At 34.0% G+C, this 14,456-nt stretch overlaps 1 protein-coding gene across 1 annotated transcript; it reads left to right on the forward strand.

Moving 5' to 3' along the window:
• Positions 1-421: 421 nt before the first annotated feature.
• Positions 422-13,990, forward strand: LOC125228755 (ethanolamine kinase). The gene is made up of 7 exons (XM_048133424.1): positions 422-771; positions 861-1,015; positions 1,323-1,506; positions 2,261-2,349; positions 11,740-11,966; positions 12,195-12,423; positions 13,655-13,990. Exons 1-7 carry the CDS (start codon positions 637-639, stop codon positions 13,719-13,721), a joined length of 1,086 nt encoding a protein of 361 aa, XP_047989381.1. The 5' UTR covers positions 422-636; the 3' UTR covers positions 13,722-13,990.
• The last annotated feature ends 466 nt before the right edge of the window (positions 13,991-14,456 follow it).

Consider the following 14,456-nt stretch of genomic DNA (forward strand, 5'->3'; position numbering starts at 1 on the left):
ACTATCGGTCGACGGACGCGGACGTGGCCTTGAGCGCACGGACGTCCGATCGAAATCTGGCTCTCTGGATGTTTTGTTCCGTGCACACTGATAGGTCGCGGTCGCGGTCGTTTTACGACGGACGTCCGCGTAGTGTGTTCCTAGCTTAAGTAGACCAAATGACGGCTGGGTGGATTTAATTGACCCTATATGTCAGCATTAAGTATAGCGAGCGAGAAAGAGTTATTTATTTCTCGCTTTCACGTGAAAAAATCCAAGTTTTCGATGCAGAGCGGTCGTGTGTTAGCAATTTGTTAGCTATATAGCCGATCGTGTAGCTACCGCTTTAGCCCTGTAATTCATGTCTATGTCACTGTCAATTTTGTGTCAGTGTCACTGTCACTCAGTGTCTTCGACCTTCGTTTGCAAGTACAGTACTAGTACTTATTGTACTGCTATAAATTATCTGAACAAATATGTAATTTACCGCAATCTATTATTATACGAGCTGTGCAAGCGTGATATATAAACAGTTGCCGCGTCTTATGATGCAGTCTATCTGTCTTTGCCCAGCTAAGCAGACCTGTTATCGAATTTTTAATAATTTACTTTTTGATATTTTATTGAAAGTAATTTAAGGATAATTTAGCTGTTATAATGAGTTCTGTTTGCTTACCTGCTGGGGACATTTTTGTGCCTGTGCAAATTGAGGAAAATGATATATATACTGGAATATTTAAGCTTCTTGAAGGTATACGGCCCGAATGGTCTAAGGAACATATAAAGTTTAAGGTAGGTACACACAGTTACACCACCGATGTGTAAATCTTGAGGCAAATTGAAATGAGCAGGAAAATTAAACAGAAACTTTTTTTTTGCAGTTGTACACTGATGGTATTACAAATAAACTTGTTGCATGCCAATACCAATCCCAGGATCAGTTTAATGATAATATTAGCAATGGAGATAATATTGTTCTCGTTCGTATATATGGAAATAAAACAGATCTGATTATTGACAGAACTGCTGAATTGAGGTCAGTAAAATACATGATAAGTAAAGTGTATTTATCAAGTAAGAAATAATCTAGTTATGATATTTTATGTTTTGTTTTACATACTTAAATATTAAATACATAAAGCATGAGCTAATTACCACTCATATGCATCTAGTGCAAATCATAGATCATGGTTTCCTAAATAATAATTTATAAGCTCCATGCCTAAAGAGTCCTCATGATTTATAAATAATAAAAATATTTATTGTAATTTGCATTTGAAAAATATGGACCTTTATGTTGATGGAAAGCCACATGTAACTAACTCAAATATCTATTTTCCCAGGAACATAAAGAAACTCAATGTTCTTGGCTTGGCACCAAAAATATATGGAATATTTGAAAATGGATTAGCTTACCAATACTATCCAGGAGTAACTCTTAATGTGGACACTGTTTTAGATTCAAAAGTTTGGCCACTAGTGGCAAAGCAAATGGCGAAAATGCATAAAGTTCAATTGGGACCTGAGGTATGTTGCAATCATTATTAGGTTTACTTCATGGGGTCGTCCATCAATTATGTGAGACAAGGGATTTTCGAATTATTCATTAGGATATTTAGTACTAAATTACTCTTCAATTATATAAGAGTTTTAATAACTTGATTTTGTTAAATTTTCCTAATTTTTCCCCCATGTGAGATCTAGTGAGATTCAGCTTGAAGCCCCTTATCCTCACGTAATTTATGGACACCCATATTTAGATTTTTGAGACAATATGACTCTGATTAATTTAAAATAATAATATAGTTAGATTATTAACTTGATCATTGTATGACATTAATAAAACTATGCCCATATTAAAACAGCCACATCAAATATTACAGTCAAAATTAAATAGGAATGTAAACAGTTTGAATACCTACTGAAACAAAGTACCTAATTATAATTACAATAAATTAACTAAACAACAGAACATCAAAACTGGACTGGACTGGGTTTTAGTAGCTACCAGTTTTGATGTTATTGTTTAAGCTGTTAAGGGAAAAAACTCTGTGTTTGTAATTACCAGAGATCGGACGGATTTGCGACATTCTTAGTGACTTACGTCATTTTAATGACTTAGTATGAGATGACGCACAAAAATCCGATCTCTGGTAATTACAAACCCAAAAGTAGGCAAACAGTACATACCCAGTGGCCAGTATGCACTTTTTAACCTGTACCTACGAGTATGTATATAATACACGTCATGGCAAAAAATAACAATAGTATTTTTTTGCAGGTGACAAAAAATCCTATGGTATGGGATAAGATTGAACAATTTTTAAATTTATTACCAGAACCATTTTCAAACGAAACTAAACAAAAGAGGTCAGTGGTGTAATAGTTATTTGTTATACAAGGGGGCAAAGTTGTATTTTAACACCGAGTGTGGAATTGAAAAATGGTGTGTGTGTGGATTGAGTGAGCACCTTCCGAAAATAAAAAAAAATATGCTGATCATTTAGTAAAAGTTCTAAAACAATTGTAAAACGAATCTCTGAATTTGTAAAAAGATAAATCAAAAGATACAGCCATTAACATGTGCTCACTCAGTTCTCACAAACTACCAACGAAAACAGTGAATATATTCATTTAACATATAATATTTATATACTAACATTTAGTAAAAAATAGGCCAACCTACCTCTATAAATATTAGATCACCTAGTGACGTATTAAATTTTTTACAAATAGTTTCTTATGCTCACTCAATCCACACACTTTTGAAAATCCGAATTTTGATGAAAAACATAAGATTTAGACCGCTATTATATGTGTATAGTTTAGTAAAAGTGAAATGGGAATTTGTAAAATACAAAACGAACCACTAACGTGTCAGGTTTTTTTATAATAAATTTTTGTAAGTGCTCACTCAGTCCACACGTTTTGAGAAAGTTAAAAATGTAAATATCTTACGATTTGTAGCACCTAAGACACTCGAAAGTACTTCAACATTTAGTAAAAATTTTTACTAAATATCCACCATCTAATATTTTATATTCGTTGCCTGGTTTTAAAGATATTCAGACATAACTTTTCTCATACAAATGTATCAAGTACTCGGTACCACACTATGTCGGCTCCTGATTTTCTCCACCTTCCCATTGTCATATTGAGATTGGGGAGTTTCGTTCGTTCAATTTTGATAATATTAAACTAATACCATATTAATTCTCCATCTGCAAACTGTTTTTAGGTTATGTTCTTGGCCTAGTGATGATGTGTATTGTGTAATTTTTATCGACGTCAGGATAATAACCATATCGACATGCATGCATTAAAAAGGACATGAATGATAATTGGTAAGAAACAAAGAATATAATACTTCACTAGTAAGAAACCAGAACCTGGTAATCTAATCGCGCTAACAGATGAGCGTACCGGATTTGTAAGTGGGAGCGAGAAATAGTTATTCTTTTCTCTAAAAATCGGACATTGGTTGTTAATATGTTTGTTATAAGTGAATAAAGTAAATGTGATGGTACAAGTAATAGTTTTCATCATCAACCTGGTAATATCCCCAACAGTTCAGAAGTTGGACGAAACAAAAATCGATAAGATTTTTGCCACGCCGCACAAGTGTAAGGTTTTTTTTTTAGTCAAAATAATGTAACGGATTTATTTAACGAAACGTGCATTTAAATTGCTTTGGTAAGTGAGACATGTATTATATTTATTTCTTAAAATTAAACTTCATGTTCTGAAACTGGTTTGATAATCTACCCTCATGGCAGTATAAATTGATGAGCTCTCATTATTGTTTTATTTAAAAGATGACTTACTAAAAATCTTTTTACAAAAGGTGTGTAACATTACATTGCCCATTAGTTATTGAAACACATAAATCTGATAACTATATGACTATTATATTCTGGATACACAATAAGCGCCGTCATATGATACGTCATTCAGTTTGTGACAGTAAAATTTCATAAATTAATTGGCATAAGGAAATCGTGGAATTATGAGTAAAGTAAATTTGTATCTTATCAATAGAAATAAAGTTCTGATTAAACGACTGCTTTATTTAACGATGCCTCGAGTTGTTAAACACAAGCCATTTTATGTTGTTTCCGAAAAGTGGTGTAATTTATTCCAACGAGGCAATTGTCCTGCTGTTGTATTCTGTTATTATAATATAATTATACATATTCGAGCTTATCAAGTTATACAGATCAGATAAACAATTAAACATTCATACTGAATGAAATACGCTGTGTAAAATATGTTCTCATAAAGTACTTCAATAATTTAATCCCTCGTGTCCGGTAACACAAGATTGGTAAAAATTATGTATACTTACTTATGAAAAGTTGATCTCAATTCAAACTGAGAATTATAATGCAGTTCTTAATTTTGATATTTAATGCTTTAAGTACGATTTTGAACTAAAACGATTCCTGTTCATTTGCAAATACATATTTAATAGTGAATTTAACATATTATATTAACCGTTAAAATTGAAGTTGTGCAATTGTGGGTAGTTTAATTCTGTTAAGTACTGAATTTAAATAAACAACTTTGATAATAAGGTTGCCAACCCCTGGTATGAATAATGGAGAGTAAGTTGTATCTCTAATCATCTTCAGATATTTTATGATAACTCGTTATAAAAATGTTTAGCGTTTTAAAGTTTTAAAACTCAACGAATTGAAATGTGTTGTTTTTCAACGTTTTATTTCACGAATTGGACTGATTGATCTCATTTTGATTGTTGACGGTATGCTACCACATTTATGAATACTATTTTATAATGGCCAGTGATGGCAGAATTATTTAATCAAAGTAACGTATAAAATAAAATTCTTCGCATTTTACCATGGTGATCATGGGTGATAATTCGATGGGAAATCGAAAAATTACATCTATGGTGTGAATAAATATCATTAAGACATGTTTCAGACTATTAGTAATATCTGTTTGCTTCTTAAGAATAACGATTCAATCTTGATATGCTTATATATTTGGTGCATGTGACATGACATGGGTGATGGTCACATGTAGTCATATGTAGTCATATGTAGAGTCATATGTAGTCATATGTAGAGTCATATGTAGAGTCATATGTAGAGTCATATGTAGAGTCAGTCATATGTAGAGTCATATGTAGAGTCAGTCATATGTAGAGTCAGTCATATGTAGAGTCAGTCATATGTAGAGTCAGTCATATGTAGAGTCAGTCATATGTAGAGTCAGTCATATGTAGAGTCAGTCATATGTAGAGTCAGTCATATGTAGAGTCAGTCATATGTAGAGTCAGTCATATGTAGAGTCAGTCATATGTAGAGTCAGTCATATGTAGAGTCAGTCATATGTAGAGTCAGTCATATGTAGAGTCAGTCATATGTATAGTCAGTCATATGTAGAGTCAGTCATATGTAGAGTCAGTCATATGTAGAGTCAGTCATATGTAGAGTCAGTCATATGTAGAGTCAGTCATATGTAGAGTCAGTCATATGTAGAGTCAGTCATATGTAGAGTCAGTCATATGTAGGTCATAGAGTCATATGTACGCGTAAACTCGAGTATTTTGGCCCCAGTATAAAATAATGACTTGAGCCAGGGTATTGCACAATGAATCGTATCTTGTGGAATAAATGGTTGACGCACGCGGATGGACGTGCGGGATTTAGAGCGCGTGGATGAACGTGCGAGATTTAAAGCGCGTGGATGAACGTGCGAGATTCAAAGCGCGTGGATATACGTGCATAACATTTAAGCACGTTGATGAACGTGAAAGACTTTCATTTCAACCTTTATAAATACACATGAAACATTAATATAAAAGTACAACATAAATGACTGTGCCTTAATATCAGAATGTATATTATTTGCGACTTTTGATTGGATAAAGCAGTACAGCAATAATTACATATTTATCTTTTGGCTACGTGTAATACGTGTATCCAGTTCTTTACATGTTTTATAGTCTTAGGTGATCAAGAATAAAGTAACAAAAAAAAAGAGACTTTATTGATAACATATAAAACTTATTACCTAGCAGGTTTAGCTCGTAAAATATTAAAAGTGAAGTACTTAAACTTTGTATCGGTTATGAAGAGACCTATTAGATTTAAAATAAAATCGTTACTAACGACTAGTTTCCCTTTCATAGATAAAAGAAATAAATTGAAAATGTGCAATTTGAAATCTAGAGAGCAAACATTAATAATCTTTTGTCTTTAAATTCGCGATAGCTCTTCATGAAAAGAAAATATATACTTGCTTTATGTGTGAATAGATCTTTTGATAATTAAATGAATTGCTTACCACTTGCGGCTTGTAATTAGCGCGAATAAAGATACGTCGGATATCGTATTTGGTTTTTCATACGACACGATATATATAAAAAAAAAAGAGATTATGTATATAATGTCTGACGGGTGTCGCTATTGTTGACCTGTAACCTAAATAGTATATGTACAAAGAGTTTTTCTATTTCGGCATACTATTGCATCAATCTTAGCTAGTACCTAAAATAATAATAATAATAACAGGATAAAAAATAATAATAATAAGGACCTACACCGTAGTCGTGTACTTGCGATTAGTCTTAAATGGTTGCGTAATATAATATGTTTACGTTACAAATGGTAAATATTAACTAGGCGCGATATTTTATTGACAGGTCATTTGAGTATTTAAAGATTCTGTAAATGTGTATGATATATACATCTGAAAAATCTTGAATATAATTACTCAGTATATATAAACAGTAGATATATTAATAGGCGATGACAATAATTTAATTAATCATAACGACTATCGATACATTATGACTTATTGAATTGATTACCGAACCATAATCGTTTTACCATAATTTCGAAGACAGTCGAAATTATGTTCCTAAAGAAAGTGTTGCAAGTTTCAGATCAAGGACCGAGGAGCGTCCAGGTGAAAGGGCCAGGGTCTGGTATTCGTTTACCACCCAGGAGTGCCCAGGTGAGAGGGTCGGGGTGTAGATTCACTTCCGACCCAGGAGTGCCCAGGTGAGAGGGTCAGGGTAAAGATACCTCTGTTTCGATCGTCCACCGTGGGTCCTCACACGCTGGCATGGTATGCGAGCTTGCGTCTGGCGGCGCAATGTCCGGCGTCCGTGATGAGCAGCATCGGCAGCACTATCCAGGCTGACAGAGCTTGGGTGGCCCATGATGCTGTTGCAGCGGACGGGTACATCATGTTGCCGAAGCCCGTGGCGGCACGGGAATTTCATTCAATCGTGTGATGAGGTGGTGATGTCATAAAACCGTGTAAATATGTTCTTTTTGCTTGTTTCGCGAGTGAAGTGTGAAGTGAAGTGTTGCATTGTTTACTTAAATATGTTTATAACTTGTGAAATTAATTTAATTATCATAATTTAATTAGATGTAATGAATTCAATTGGATGTAATGAATTTAATTAGATGTAATTAATTTAATTAATTTAATTGTATCGAAGTTAATGTTATTCATATATTTATTTTTCACGGGCCTATATTTCTTGATAAGATTTATGGAAATATTTAAAAATCCATTTTATAACATATCGTAATTATGTGGTAAAGGTATCGGTATGAAGTGAAGTGATGTTTTGTATTTCTATTGTTTAAGAATTATTTCAAATGCATATTATACTACACTTTTATAATCTTTTTCTTGTATAAACTGATATTGTCTTTCTTTTGAATTATTTCACATTAAGTTTTGGCGAAGGGTCTCGCCTCGAACAGGATGGCCGAGCTGTTAGAGTAATTATTTATTAATGCCTTATTTTGATTTATCTTACTGTCATTTATGATGAAAGTATTAAAGAATATCAATTGACTAATAGTAGTCACTGGGTTTCCGCCATGTTGGAATGTTATAAAAATGGCGGACAAGCAGTGACGGTGGCAGTTCGAGTACAGACGAGTAGTAGTGAAGAAGTCTTGAATTATTTATTGTAAATTGGTTGTTAATATGTTTGTTATAAGTGAATAAAGTAAATGTGATGGTACAAGTAATAGTTTTCATCATCAACCTGGTAATATCCCCAACACTCCCACTTACAAATCCGGTAAACTATTATCAAAATTGAACGAAACTCCCCAATCTCAATATGACAATGGGAAGGTGGGGAAAATCAGGAGCCGACATAGTGTGGTCACCCTACTTGATACATTTGTATGAGAAAAGTTATATCTGAATATCTTTAAAACCAGACAACGAATATAAAATATTAGATGGTGGATATTTAGTAAAAATTTTTACTAAATGTTGAAGTACTTTCGAGTGTCTTAGGTGCTACAAATCGTAAGATATTTACATTTTTAACTTTCTCAAAACGTGTGGACTGAGTGAGCACTTACAAAAATTTATTATAAAAAAACCTGACACGTTAGTAGTTCGTTTTGTATTTTACAAATTCCCATTTCACTTTTACTAAACTATACACATATAATAGTGGTCTAAATCTTATGTTATTCATCAAAATTCGGCTTTTCAAAAGTGTGTGGATTGAGTGAGCATAAGAAACTATTTGTAAAAAATTTAATACGTCACCTAGGTGATCTAATATTTATAGAGGTAGGTTGGCCTATTTTTTACTAAATGTTAGTATATAAATATTATATGTTAAATGAATATATTCACTGTTTTCGTTGGTAGTTTGTGAGAACTGAGTGAGCACATGTTAATGGCTGTATCTTTTGATTTATCTTTTTACAAATTCAGAGATTCGTTTTACAATTGTTTTAGAACTTTTACTAAATGATCAGCATATTTTTTTTTATTTTCGGAAGGTGCTCACTCAATCCACACACACGAAAAAAGAGCAAAAAGGACACTATAGTTGAACCACGAGCGAAGCGAGTGGTTCGAGAATAGAATCCTGAACTTGCGAGTTTTTTAACACACGAGAAGTAAAATACATTTGCACCCGAGTGTAACACAAAACTTTTCCCCTCACTATAGCGAGGAAAGTACAACGCAAAAAACGCGTTTATCACTGCTTCCAGTAGTTCCACAGGTGGTAAATCATCTTTATTACTAGATTCACCTACTTTTATCAATTTTAAAGCAGTTAATTTGACTTTATTCAAGGTCAAATTACTTTACCCACTAGTGGATAAAATGCGTTTTTACCCGCTGGTATTAAAGGACAAAACACGTGTTTCCGAGCTAGTGAGGGGAAAAGTATTTTTTCTACTCCCGAACTGTTATTCGTAATTTACAGGGTCGTGCATAGATCTTTAAAACCCTACATAAAAGTATATTCCCCAAAGCCAGCGTCCGCCGGCTTTCCGCGCATGCGCGCAGTATCGAAAAAACTGAAAACTCATTTTTTGGCTCTGTAACCATGGCAACGCATTGTTATAACGATACTGCGCGCGTGCGCGGGAAGGCTTTGGGCAGCTGAGCTGACAGTGCAAACCTTTGCGTCAAAATACAGGAAACATTGTGAATTTCACGAAAGTTATTCAAGAAAACTAATTAAAAACTAAGTGCATGGTCGTAGAAAAAGTATTATATGCAACGGTGTTTAATTGAGTCAAAAAATACTCGTGGCGTCTTAAATTCTTAATAACAATTTTCGTCTTCGCGTCAAATTGTTACCCACGCCACTCGTCTTTTTAACCCCGCCCCGACGCAAAAACGAAGGGGTGTTATAAGTTTGACGTGTCTGTCTGTGTGTATGTCTGTCTTTCTGTCTGTCTGTCTGTCTGTGTGTGTGTCTGTCTGTGGCATCGTAGCTCTCGAACGGATGAACCGATTTTGATTCAGTTTTTTTTTATCTGAAAGCTGAGTTAGTCGGGAGTGTTCTTAGCCATTTTTCATGAAAATCGGTCCACTAGGTCGCGGTCGGGGGTTTTTTCAAAATTTTAATTTTGTGGTTAGGTTATTTGACCTCCTTTAAACGCCTGTTACATAAAATACTATTTTAATAACTTCATACAAGCATTCGTAATTCATTAACAGTCAGATAGAAAAAACTTACGAAATTGTGTTTCTCCTCTTAATGGATGATTATTATTTATCACATACATAATTATGTATCTTAGGGGCCGTTCAAGTATTACGTAAGCATGAGGGAGGGTTAATAGCTTTGCTTACTTTTGCTGATAAAAGGAGGGAGAGGGTGGTAAATAATTGCTGTAAATCTGCTTACGTAATACTTGGAGTTGGACGGCGTCTTTCTGTTACTCTGTCTTTTTGTTCGTCATTATATTATGTTCTAAACAACAGCATTATGTAAAGTTACCGGTTACCAACTATTTCGTGTCAGTATCCGATAACAACGTAAAAGATAAATGCAATAAGTTTTAATCTAAGTTTTTGTAACTGTAAAGGGACATTATATAGGTACAAAACTAACAAAACCATATGATCGTTCAATACAGTTTTGAGTAGGTTCTAGCCGGGCTAGAATACGGAGCCGTGATATATAAACCACTGTATCAACCGCTTAATGAAAACAACATTTCATGATATTAAATAGACAGGCAAATATTTTTTCCGGTCAACAACTTCATCAATCGAAATGCGCTCAAGGCCATACTAATGAAGACGATTTATTTCTGTTAAACTCACTCATTTAACCGTTTTGGTCAAGTGAAATTCTATTAAACATGATTTAGGCATGTCGAAATTATTTAAAAAATTCCACTCGTCATCGCTTGTGTGTTATCGTTATCAAATCCGTTGACTTGTTGCTCTCAGTTATTGTCCACGACGGAATGTCTCCGTTTAGCTTATGATTTATGAATTACTCACGTCACGACGCCATGTAACTGACTAACCGCGCAAGTATGAATATCAAGGCACGTGTTTAGTTCTTAATCAGTGTCATTAATATGGTTATATTGTAACTAGTTATGTGCCGTTCTGAATAATCCAGGGAATGGCACATCACCACTTATAACTCCTAAATAATGTATCGCATATACTTACTGTTATGCTGTGCATAATGCAATATTCTGTGGTCTGATAATAAATTATTTCATTTTAACATCTCTTCTGCTTTGCTTAGTCTAGTCAGAAGCTGAAATTAAGTTGTTCGGAGGGCCATCTCTACTGAAAAACGTCGAACGATACACGTGCGAAAAGGAAATTCGTAACTCGTGTCGTTTTCAAACACTCCCTTCAATCGTGTTTAAATTTAGCGCCACTCGTTTTGATTTTCGAACTTCTTTTTTTCCGCACTTGTATCGTAATTTACTATATCACCACTTCAAGCGATACAGACTCTCTTTTCTCTTTACGTTTTAACTGATATTTATACTATTGTTACCTTTGATTGTAATTAGTTGTTCGGTAATACATTACAGCCCTTAGAAATTTAGCGTCATTCATTTATTACGTAAGGTGTTTTCGGTAAGGCCCCTGGTTCTCATTTTTACTGACAAGGGAGTTGCGCAAAATTAAAATTATAGGTACTCATTATTTCTGAGATTACAATGAGAACTAGTCTTAATTTTTTTCGCTAAATATTGGTTAAACTAATTATTCACCAAGCAGATTTTATCCACAATCTACAACTACAAAGATTGATAAAATAATATGTTTGTTTATATAAAAATAATGATAAAGATAAAACGATAGGCACAAGTTAAAGCACAAACAATGTATTTAGTATACTTACTGCTACTTTTATTCTCAGTATCATCTATATCATTTCATATCTCTCTCACCCCGTTCATCATTGCAAACTACATACCAAGTTAGAATTGACCGTTATTGTTTTCTGTCCGTCTCTTATAGATTTGTCGATAACTTTGGCTCACTAACCAGACTAAGGATAGAATCCGAGCGATTTAAGTCATATGTAACAAAAACCGAGAGCCCGATCGTGTTTGCTCACAATGATTTACTTCTAGGAAACGTTATCCACAACCAAGATGAAGGAACCATATCTTTTATAGATTATGAATACGCTGCGTATAATTACCAAGCTTTTGATATAGCAAACCATTTCAATGAATTTGTTGGTAAGTTGAATTCTTTATTAACTGAAAACCAAATGAATGGTAATTCTAACAGATTCTTACATGACATAACGATGCATCTTTACTATAGTTTTTTGCCTAAGAGAGTATTCAAGTCAAAATGTATGTTTAGAAACGAGCTTCTAGCTCAATTTTGTCGATTAGACGCATCATTAATCATTATCATTGGAAATCTCTAGTATGTATATAAAGCTTATTTTGCATTTATAGGGCTATCGATAGATGATATCGATTACAGCAAATATCCCAGCAAGGAATTCCAGATGTCTTGGATAGCTGCGTACTTGGCGGAGTTTTTGGATGTGGATACAGCAGACCAAAGGGCAGTGGAGAAAGTCTATGACGAAGTCCAACAACTGGCCTTGGCCTCCCATTTTATGTGGGGAGTGTGGTCATTGGTGCAATTCGAACTTTCTGATATCGATTTTGATTTTGGAAGGTGAGTTGTTTTTTTTTCTTCAGAATTTTCAGAAATTGTATGGAATAATATGTTACTCCGACTTATTTTCTCCACACCAACTGGTAAAGGCTTACTTTGCTACTCGAAAACAAATAGCAAAATGCATTTTATCCACAAGAGTATAAAGTAATTTCATACAAATTTTAACTTAACATCTTGAGCTGTCTGGTAGAATTTACGTATAAATGATGATTTTGAATGATAAATAGATTAAATTGATAGATTTCATATAGTTTGATGTTTTGTAGTCAGTATTTTGTTCGTGTTGATGTGGTGAAAAATTTTGTGTTTCACTCGGCGGCAAAGTTTGTTAAACCTTCGTGCCTTGAAAGTCTTGAAACCCTCGCAATGCTCAAGATTCCACTTTTTGAACCACTCGCTACGCTCGCGGTTCAATATTGGAATCTTTCGCTTGCTCGGGTATCAATATTGGCACGTGCGGCTAAACAACAACTTTTAAAAGGGTTAAAATAATAGTTATTTGTTTTACAAGGGGGCAAAGTAGTTGTTTAACCGCACGTGCCAATATTGATACCTGAGCAAGCGAAAGATTCCAATATTGAACCGCGAGCGTAGCGAGTGGTTCAAAAAGTGGAATCTTGAGCGTTGCGAGGGTATCAAGGCACGAAGGTTAAACAAACTTTGCCACCGAGTGAAACACAAAATTTTCACCACACCAACACGAACAAAATACTGACTATAAAACATCAAAATAAATCAAATTCATCAATTTATTCAATATTTTTGATTCAAAATCATCATTTATAGGGTAAATCTAGCAGACATATTAAGACATCGGGTTAAAATTTGCATGAAATTACTTTGCCCCCTTGTGGATAAAATGCAATTTTGCTATCTGTTTTCGAATAGCAAAGAATGCCTTTACCAGTTGGTGTGGTGAAAATAACTTTAAGATAACCTAAAGTAGTAGCTAGTGTTTACCTAAAGTCTGACCAAAAAAGAGTAGAAATTAAAAAGTGGCAATATTGTACTGTCAATACTGTCATCCCTTTCAAATCAATATGTGTGAGAAAACAGGACGACACTACGATTTGCCACTTTTTAATTTCTACTCTTTTTGGACAGACTGTAAATACCTACATTAAAAAAAACCGGGACCATTAATTTCGCAGTGGAAGTAGATGGTGCTTTGGTGCTATTTCTAGCACATTTGAACCATTTTTATTCATACTTAATTTGTATTTTACAGGTACGCCAAGATACGGTTGGACCGGTATTTCGAACTGAAAGATAGCATATTCAAGCAACTGAGTTGATCTCTCGTCGAATGTGCCAATATTAATTATGATCAGGACCTCCATGATGCGACAGACAGGGCGATAAATCAGATAAATGTGGCTACCTGCTGGGCCCGCACGGTAGAACACCATTGACACGAGAAGAAGAATTATCATCAGTAACCTAATAGTCATACTAGTTATGAAAAAAAAGCTGCACTTTTAGATGGAAGCAAGCCGCTTTGCATGGCTAGTTATGTACTGTCACTATGTATTTTTCTGTGTAAGAAAAATATATTATTTCTGACTTTCTGGCAAAGGAATTTCAAAGTGGCCATATAAAGCAAACTTTCCGAACTTTGGCAACTTGTATCTTAAAAAATGCTAATCCGATTTCGATGCGATCTTTAGTTTTCAACTATGAATTTATCTGTCTTCGATTAAAAAAAAACTCATATATCGAAATTATACATATTGCCTGTCATTCTTTGAAGTTATTCAGTGCGATACGTAAATTTACTTTTTTGTATTTTTTTCTTGTTTTTTTTATAACATTTTTTTTAATTTTTTTTTAATTACATAAAGCAATACCTTTCATTTGAGATACGTTTTGTCAAAATCGGACGATACAATAATAAGATATAATTTTTGTCATTTTCATAAAACACCTCGCTACGCTCGGCTTTGTAAGGGATGAAATTTCGATATCCTCGGAAAAAATCATCACCATGCAAAGCGGCTTGCTTCCATCTAAAAGTGCAGCTTTTGACCAAA

Source organism: Leguminivora glycinivorella, chromosome 8 (assembly GCF_023078275.1).
Source record: "Leguminivora glycinivorella isolate SPB_JAAS2020 chromosome 8, LegGlyc_1.1, whole genome shotgun sequence".
NCBI lineage: Eukaryota > Metazoa > Arthropoda > Insecta > Lepidoptera > Tortricidae > Leguminivora > Leguminivora glycinivorella.